The sequence below is a fragment of the Xiphophorus maculatus genome, chromosome 1 (genome assembly GCF_002775205.1).
Source record: "Xiphophorus maculatus strain JP 163 A chromosome 1, X_maculatus-5.0-male, whole genome shotgun sequence".
NCBI classification, from domain to species: Eukaryota; Metazoa; Chordata; class Actinopteri; order Cyprinodontiformes; family Poeciliidae; genus Xiphophorus; species Xiphophorus maculatus.
In genome coordinates, this window is record NC_036443.1 from 3,286,720 (window position 1) to 3,296,055 (window position 9,336).

The following is a 9,336-nucleotide window of genomic DNA, read 5'->3' on the forward strand; positions in this document are numbered from 1 at the left end:
AATATTATTAAAGTTAACCGTCTCTCAATAAAGTGTAAATTTCAGGGGGAAAAACAGTTTTCTTTACAATGAGTCAATTTAAAGAAAACCATCAATGTTTGTTTTTTTTAATTGAAAACCATTGACGGTTTTCAATGGTTTCATGGTACTGACAGACTTTAAGCTAACCTGAACATTTGAGCTGATTTTAGCTAATACACTAGTGTTTGGATAATAAAGGGAGTAAGTCCATGTTAGTCAACATGTTGGTGATACCCCATGTGCTACTGACTAAATTTTAGCTAACCTTAACATTGATACTAATTTTCAGCAGTGGATGGCCTGATTCAAGTTCGACCAATATGCACATTTTGGCATTTAAATTCTCCAGAAATTGTGTAGTTGTTTTTTATTAATTTGCCAGATTCCACTGAGATTCTGATTCAGAATTAATCTCTCTCTGCCAATTTTAACTAATAAGCCAAAACTAAATGGTTCAAGTACTTTTTCTGATTAGTGTTTTAGTGAGTCGCTGTTGAAAAGGAAAATCAAACATCTGTCCATTTAGTAAACACATTTTTATTCAGTTTGGTAGCAAAAACAGCACCTCAGGACAACAGTGTGACACGGGCAGCTTCCTAAGGGGTTGAACAGTTTCAGTTACAGAACACGCACAGGGAAGATATGCACTACCTACTGTAGGAGGCAACTTTAAAACAAAAGTTGACCAACGACACTGAAACTCTGTTTCAGTACATTCACATTCCTTTAACAGGATCACTATCCATTAAATGCAACAAAATGGCCCTTCATGTGTGGTACAGCACTTGCATAGACTTCATGGGAATGTGCTCTATTTTTTTTTCCTTTCTTCCCTACTTGCAATTTGCCCAAGTTGAAATTCACTGGTCGGTGCAAAACTACTTCTTTTAGTACAAACAGTCAGACATCAGACAAACTGAATGAGTTCGTTGGTCCCTTTCAGATCTTTGGTAGTGTTAGGATCATTTATTGCTTCATGTAACACATGTTTGTGCTCTATTGGAGAGTGGCCGGAAAGCATTTTACTTCAGACTGTTTTATTACAATAGTGGAGGTGGGTGAGCGGCGAGTATAAAACTACCAGAGAGGCAGAGGCGATCATAGCAGGCAGGTAGCTGCACTTCTAATCTAGACGGCTCAATCCTCAATGACCTCGGAGGATTCGGACACCACCCTGCCGTCCTTGGTCTCAATCATCTTAATGACGACGTTTTTCTTGGTCTGTGTGGTGGTGCTGTAGCCGCCGGCGCTGCCGCTGCTGAAGCCACCAGCGCCGCTGCCGTAACCACTGCCGTAACCGCTGCCGTAACCGCTGCTGTACCCGCTGCTGTATCCGCTGGAGTAGCTGCTCTTCATACTGTCCGCAGGGAAACCGCTGTAGCTTGCTGTTTAGATCAAACCAGACAGATGTAAGACAACGTACAAATGTAACAAACTGTGAAAAGGCTTCAAAGTCCATTTGAAGTTGACTTACTGCTCTGCTGGGAGATGTTGATGGCCTGGATGCCGTTTGCCAGTCTGTCCTCCTCTCCCTCCAGCAGCTTCCTGTAGGTGGCGATCTCGATGTCCAAAGCCAGCTTGACGTTCATCAGGTCCTGGTACTCTCTGATCTGGCGGGCCATGTCCTGCTTGGCTCTCTGCAGTGCCTCTTCCAGCTCCTTGATCCGGCCCTTGGCGTCCTTCACCGCCAGCTCGCCGCGTTCCTCAGCCTCTGCAATCTGTGCCTCCAAGTTGGCACGCTAATAATTGACAGTAATAAGTTAATCTGATTATGAAATAATGATGTAATGTGGCTTTTGGTCTTGTTCCATGCTGGGTGAACCTATCTTCTGTACCTGTCCCTTGATGGCATCAATCTCTGATGTGAGTCTCTGAATCATGCGGTTGAGATCTGCAATTTCTGTTTTGGTAGCTCGCAAGTCATCTCCATATCTGTTGGCGGATGTCTGCATCTCTTCATACTAAATGAGCATCAAAAAAAGAATGTCTCAGAAACTGCCTCAGCTCTTGCTGAAACCAGGAAGTGTTAAATATCTTAAAGGACATCTTCAATACCTTGGTCTTGTACCACGTCTCTGCCTCAGCACGGGTGCGGTTGGCGATATCCTCATACTGCGCCCTGACCTCAGCCACAATGGCATCCATGTCTAGATTACGGCTGTTGTCCATCTCCACAATGACCGAGGTGTCCTTGATTTGGCTCTGGAGCTCACGCAGTTCCTGAGGAAATTTAAACAAAAGTGAAGGAGAGAACAAAAGAGAAGAGTTAGTCAACCCAAGTTCTTGATTAAATCCATCCCACTACTGTTTCCATAAATGGTGCAAGAGTCAGACCAAAATGCTTCACAGATGTTCAAAGAATATGCATCAAAGCAGATTTATGCTCCAAAATTAAACCGCAGACATTATAGGAATGCCATGACTAGAATAATAAATCAATAACTGACTAAGTTCAGAGCCTTAAGAAGCTAAGAAACAATTAACACCAACAAGGACAGTCTGTGCCGTACCTCCTCGTAGATCGACCTGAGGAAGTTGATCTCATCTGTCAAGCTCTCTAGCTTGGCCTCCAGCTCGACCTTATTCATGTAGGCCTCATCCACATCCTTAAAAAGACATGCTCATTAGAATGGCACATCAAGATAGAGCAATGGATAGAGGATGGAAAAATGATTACCTTCTTGATGAGGACAAAGTCGTTCTCACACTCCGTGCGCTTGTTGATTTCATCTTCATACCTGAGAAGGTAAAAGTACAGTTTGTCACATGGGTTTGAATAAATACAAAATCTCATGACATGTACTCTTCATCCCATTTAGTCTGATGGTACTCTAGGTGGCAGTAGTTGTCCACGAGTGCCTTGTGCACCTCCCTCAGACATCTGCCTCACAGCGTGTTAACTCATGGTGAAGTGAGGGAGTTGTTACTGACATTTTTCCCTTGGGAACTTCTTAGTTCATATACTCCTTTTATCTTTGGACAAGCAGCAAACTTAAGTTTCCAGTTGCCAGTTTCTGGAGTAGCCGTGTTAGAGTACTTAACTCTTTTTGTAGTACAAACTGTCTCTGACAGCCAACTCGGTTAAATGAGTTGTACCAAAAGTGTACTGGGCGTCTGTAACATGCTTCCTTAGTGTTGTAATTCCCTGAAGTTTGTATGACGTAAGCTGACAGACAGACAGATGTAGGGAGGAGTCCCTGTAATGCTGATATCTCACTAGAACCCAACAGATGGATCCTATAGAAAGCCAGTCTGTATTAACCCTCACTTGTTCTTGAAGTCCTCCACCAGGCCCTGCATGTTGTGCAGATCGGCCTCCAGCTTCATCTTGTCGTTGCCCAGACTGTCCAGCTGTCTGCGGAGGTTGGCGATGTAGGCCTCAAACATTGCGTCGATGTTGGAGCGGGTGGTGGTCTGTCCCTGCAGCAGGTTCCATTTGGTCTCCAGCATTTTGTTCTGCTGCTCCAGGAAACGAACCTAAACATAAGCGGAAGATGAATAATTAGCAGTGATCATTTTAGGATATCTATTGCATTCAAGAAACAATGAATAGGGACAGAATGAATGGCTCACATGCCTGTTTCTCGGTGGTTAAGTGATTTCATAATCAGAAATTCGAGCTATTGCAGAACTTTCTAGATATGTGCATAACATAGCTTTAAGATTCATTTCTGCACTGTGCTCTGCAGTCTCAGTTCCTCTCATCTATTTGTTTTCCAAGGCGAGTGGTGGCTGTTTTTTCCATACTGGCCAACAGGAAGAACTCCATGACATATGCATCCTGACAGGATTTAGGTGGTTAGAAAAAAAGGGCAGTGATGGAGGAATTGAGCTAGTTAACGTTCTCTTTCACACCGTCCTGTTTTTCCACTAGGATAGACAAAAGGGGAGTGGCCAAGTCGGTACTGCTGCCCGATGTAGAAAGGTAAATATTTAACTGTATATTATAGGCTTGATGAGGGAGGAATGTAAGCAGAAAGTGATGAAGGGGTGTCCTAAAAGTGTATGTGTGTGTTTGGGGGGTGTATTTGCTTTGTGGTGGTGAGCTTACATTTTTGTGACCGCTAAAAGAGTGATAACAAAAGCAGATCAGACAACTCAGTGGACATTGGACTCTGCCACTGCGGATCAAATGGCTTCAGACGGTCTTGAATTGACCATCGAGTAAGTACAGACAGCACAGTGACTCAGAACGCCACAGATGGACAAAAGAAACTTTGGCTGAAGTTTATCTGTTCAGTTTTGACTTATGCAAAACACTCCTTATCTTCATTTAATCATTGCACCAGGAGGCAGAGAGTCGATACACGACCAGTCAGCTGGCAATGGCCAGAACATGAAACCAGTCGGCCTTTTTAAATATTAACTCATTACTGAGACCTCAGGGGACTGATACTCTCCTGGGCTTGCACACACAGGACACACACAGAGTTGATTTGAAAGATTAAAAGTTGCTCTATTCATCCAGTCATAGGACACACCTTCTATAGGATGTTGCTGTCAAGGTAACAAAAGGCAGTCTTTAATGACTCTGTGTGTGAGTGTGTGTGGTATGAGGCAATGAGATGGAGGACAGGGCAGCATAAACGGCCACACCCGAACTGAGGGAGGGACCATTCCCAAGGTAACCCATATCACAAGCTCTTAGCTCTGCCCTGACACACCCTTACGCTTGTTTTCCCTCTTTCTTTCTCTCTTCTCTTCAGGTCTGTGTCTCATTTAAATTTGGCATTTTGACAGCCAGATCCAGAAGATAGAAAGCTGAACCTTGTGTAGCCTGTGTTTCATTTGTGGGAGGTGAGGAAAGCAAACAGAGGAGCATAAATCAACTTTCTCTATGCAAAACAAGGGAGGAAGTCAATGTTGCATGGCATGTGCTGAACATATGGGTTTCTTTTCCAGGTTGTATAAGAATGTCACAACTACAAGCAACTTTTACACTGTTTAACTGAACTTGCAACGCTACCAAAACAATTTTTCATCAGTTTGGAGAGGAGGTTTTTACACACATAATGTCACAGGCTCTTACCTTGTCAATGAAGGAAGCAAAACGATTGTTGAGGGTCTTAATCTGCTCTTTCTCTTGGGTACGGACGACTGAGATTGTGGGGTCAATCTCCAGGTTCAGAGGGGCCAGCAGGCTCTTGTTCACAGTGACAGCAGTGATGGGGGCCTGGGCAACCATGCCGCCTCCATAGCCCATACCCAAGCCTCCAGAACCCATGCTGGAGCTGACGTTGTACGCAGAGCTGCTGGTAATGCCTGCTCCTCCGTAGCCTGCTCCTCCGTAGCCTGCTCCTCCAAAGCCTGCTCCTCCGAAGCCCCTGCTGCCAGAACCTCCATAGGAGCTCTTGACTGTGAAGGTCTTGCGGGAGGTGATGCCACCTGGTCCAGCATAAGAGCTGCTGCTGAAGCTCCTTGGGGCACTTGAGCTCCTGTAAGAAGTGGTAGAGGCCCTGAAAGACATTGTGAAGTAGTTTTCTCTTTTGACTGAAGTAAGTTTTGGATGGTCAGAGTGATCTGTGATCTAATCAAGGCAGGCAGACAGGCAGGCCAGCAGAGGGGAGAGACCAAGGCGGATAGACAGAGAGGAATCTACCGAGGAGTTTTAAACCCTGCCTCTGCTGTGGGAGGGGACTTACACTAGCTGCAGATCTGGGTGAGAGGGAGGGCTGGGTTGTAACTCTACACCTCCCTGACACACTGCCCAGCCAGTCAAAACTATTACCCTCCTCTTCTACATGCTTCTCTAAGTTGATACAGAGATCTATTTGAGGAATTTCAAGAGGTGATACTTCTTTTCTCTCTCTCTTTCTTTGTGTCCACTTTGTGTATTCAAATGCAGAGCATTTCGTGAGATCTGGAGATCTGATCAAATTTGAAAAAGTTTCATTTTAGAGAGTATTTAAAAGGAGTGGAGCAAGATTAATCTTTGTTGTATATATGATGCATCTGAAAGCAAGATGTGTTGATGGAATAGGGTTAAGGCTAGGCATTGATTAATAATGCAACAACAAACAATGAATGTGAACAAAAACACATGGTTGGGTTCTTAATCTGACTCAATTAGCTTTCCAGTATAGCCAGTTCTGTTTTGCATGTTGAAATAAAAACCAGAGCAGGTTAGACTGCCAGTAGATCCAACCTGCACCAGAAATCTATTAAATATTGGGTTTCAGCATCTGAATTTATCTTTATCAAATTAGAAGTTGTAAAAATGTCAAAGCAAAGCCTGCTGGCATCAGAAGATGATGCTATTTACTGCCATAAATATGTTTGTGTGGTTTTGTCATGATGGTGAGATATAATAATCTTGAGAAAGCCACATGAAAAATATTTATAGATAGGTTTGACTGATCTTCGGGTTTGAACTGTTGTGTCCTCAAATGTCAACTAAAGTTGGTGGTTCCAGTTGGTTGATCAAAAACAAAAAGCAGACAACTTAAAAAGTACATTAAGTGATTTGTCAAGATTTAGATTGCCTTAACTTTAGGTAGAGCTAGCCTAGATGTCAACACCAGCAACATGATGTTTGGGGTTAATGCTAAGCTATGTTAGCCAGGTTTCTCCAAACTGCAATCATCATTTAATATTTCACAGAATAAGCTGCTTGCCATTGGCAGAGAGGAGTTAGCAAGTTCTTCTTGGATGCAACTGTCAGTCATTTGAAAGATGTGTCCAAGTTGAACCATTTGAGAGGAAATAAACACAGACTCAAAAATTTATTGATGAGAAGCATTGCTTTAGCAAAGGTATGATTAACCAAGTACTGATGGGTTTTTTTGTTGCTAGTTATAAAATATTAGATGAATATAGTTATGTTTCCTGGTCTGACTCTGGCAGAGTTCCAGCTGAAATTTTTACAAGCAAATTCCACAAGGTCATTATTCATTCACTTGAAAAACTTGATTCACATGTAGCTGTGTGAAAAAATAACCTTACTTTAAGGTGGAACAACACAAAAAGTACTTTTTTTAAGGATGTGATGAGATAATGTTAAACTTAAAGCTTTTCCAAAACACAAATGTGACCCATAACAAGGCAGTTTTAGACTTGCATTGACATTTTTGATGCTTAGAGAAACAGTCACAGCTCTGTTTTGATTGAAACTAAACCCACATGGGCTGGCTTTCACCTGAAAACCAGGTGAACAGCACTAACCAGCATGCTTTTGTTCCCAAGGGTTGCTGTAACATGGCTGAGTCAGAGGAATGGTAAACCTAAGTGTCTGGATTTATGTAATCCTTAATAAGAAGTGTTCTCACAACCTGTAGGTGCATCAGCCTAAATCACATTCATTTTCTCAGGGAGAAACTTGGATTCATTGTTGTGTTCCATGAACAGCTTTCGATGATTCTTACTCTACTTCAAAAACAGAGCCACCATTGCCCCAATCATCTCTGCTTTCATTGTAACTTCACACAGTTTCTCACCAGGTTAAAAAAAAGGCTGCATGTCTTCCAGTCCACCAATACCCGCCCTGCGTTCGCCTCCTCCCTCCTCTTATTTCCTCCTCAGTCCCTCGCTACCATGAGTCATGAGTCTTGGCATTACCAGTCCAACCCCCTCCATCATACCCTCTTCCCTCCATTTTCTTTTGCCATCTTTTCTTCCCGCCAATGCCTTTTGGCCTTATTGTCGTCATAGAAACTTGCCGAAATCAAACACATTATTGTCTTTCAAGGGGCAAACTTGGCGTGCCAGCTCAAACGTGGGCTACTAGCAACTGTCCCGTGTACCAATGAGTCTGAGTTTGATCTTCTACCACATAAAAAGAGTTTTTAAAGTAACCAAGCTGTGGCTAAAGACTTTTCTGTTCTGTTTTGTGAAATTCCCATGACAGCAGTGAAATCGTGATCATATAGTATCAGCTGGCTTTGAATCATGTTGTCTTGCTGGGTTGTGAAAAGCAGTTGCTCATTCAGAGTTTAAGTTTCCCAGTGCTCTGAATTGACTTTCTGTAATTTTCGCAATGCATTGTGAGCCATGCTTTTCGTGGCTGCATGACGCGTCACTCTGAAAGTTGATCAGTCGTCCAATTTTTGTCATTGGGTTAATGATAATTCTGTTATTCCTCAAGACAACCAACTAAGGTGACCGAAGGACTTTGCAGTAAAAAAATCATATTACAAGAAAAAGAGAACAATAGAATAAAACAATAGAAATAAGAAAAATGCCTCTATGCTCTGTGGCATTAAAAGCCCGCCTGAAAAAAATAAGTCTTGAGGCTTAGACTTAAAGATGTCTGGGTCAGATGTGGAGTGAACGATTACAGGGTCAGAGTGCTGCCACTGAAAAAGTCTGGTTACCCTAATACCTTAACATAGTCTTTGGAACATCCAATAAAAGTTTATCTGATGTCTTCAAGGATCTCCTATGGTCAGAAAGACTTAAAAGTTCAGAGAAAATAAGATGGAACAAGCCCATTAAAGTTTAAAAATAAACAAAAATTTAAAGTCAATCCTAAACTGGACAGGAAGCCAGTGTGAAGAGGATAAAACTGGGGTAATGCGTTCATGTCAAAAGGTGTTGGTTAAAAGACAGGCAGCTCTGGACAAGTACAAGTTGTCTTAGGGAGAGACACCAATACAGAGTCCATCACAATAATGAAGTCGAGAACTAATAAAGATGTGAATGGGCCTTCATCAAGTCGGTGCAATTTCAAAAAGATTTGGCTTTGATCAGTGGATGCAGTTGATTTTTATTATTGTTGATTTGTACTAAATTTAAACTCCAGATCAAAAATGATCCCATGGTTTCTAGAAGTTATTTAAAAACAGGAAGTTTTTACTTAGCCACTGTTCGACAGCCGTTATGCAGTCCAAAAAACAGAGAACTGCATTACTGACACCTGACTTGGACAAATAGATTTGTAAATCATCTGCATAATTGTGGAAGCACAGTTGGTGCCCAGTTTTAGCTTCACCAGGTGGAAACATATAAAGGGAAAAGAGAAGGGGCCTGACAATGGAGCCCTGTGGCTTGTGAGACTGAAGTTTATCAATTGACTTTGTTTATTCTGAAGCGTTTCATGCTTTTCCTCTTCATTTGCCACTAGTTTGTCTGTCAAACTAGTGGCATGACCTCCAATAGACCCCTGAAGGTGGACTGTGGCATCTGGCACCAAGATATTTGCAGCAGATCCTTTAACTCCAGTGAGCTGCGAGGTGAGGGCCTCACTGGATTTAACTTGTTGGTCCAGCACATCCCACAGATGTTCAGATGGATTTACTTTTGTGGAATCAGGAGACCAAATCAACATCACAATCTCTTTGTACTGCTGAAAGAAATCAGAGTCTTCATGAAATAGATGAA

General features: G+C 42.4%; 1 protein-coding gene across 1 annotated transcript; it reads right to left on the minus strand.

The window, feature by feature from the left end:
- Window positions 1–538: 538 nt before the first annotated feature.
- On the minus strand, window positions 539–5,615 carry LOC102227940 (keratin, type II cytoskeletal 8-like). The gene is made up of 8 exons (XM_005800891.2): window positions 5,051–5,615; window positions 3,290–3,498; window positions 2,699–2,759; window positions 2,532–2,627; window positions 2,077–2,241; window positions 1,857–1,982; window positions 1,496–1,760; window positions 539–1,406 (listed from the first exon to the last, which is right to left on the minus strand). The coding sequence occupies exons 1-8, from the start codon at window positions 5,486–5,488 to the stop codon at window positions 1,159–1,161; spliced, it is 1,608 nt and encodes a 535-aa protein (XP_005800948.1). The 5' UTR covers window positions 5,489–5,615; the 3' UTR covers window positions 539–1,158.
- Window positions 5,616–9,336: the final 3,721 nt, after the last annotated feature.

Excerpts from the sequence above, each read along its gene's own strand:
- LOC102227940 (XM_005800891.2), bottom strand. The coding sequence starts at position 5,488 with ATGTCTTTCAGGGCCTCTACCACTTCTTACAGGAGCTCAAGTGCCCCA. Across the intron at positions 2,628-2,698 it reads ACTTTGTCCTCATCAAGAAG|GATGTGGATGAGGCCTACAT; the intron begins GTAATCATTTTT and ends TGTCTTTTTAAG. Across the intron at positions 2,242-2,531 it reads TCAGGTCGATCTACGAGGAG|GAACTGCGTGAGCTCCAGAG; the intron begins GTACGGCACAGA and ends AAATTTCCTCAG.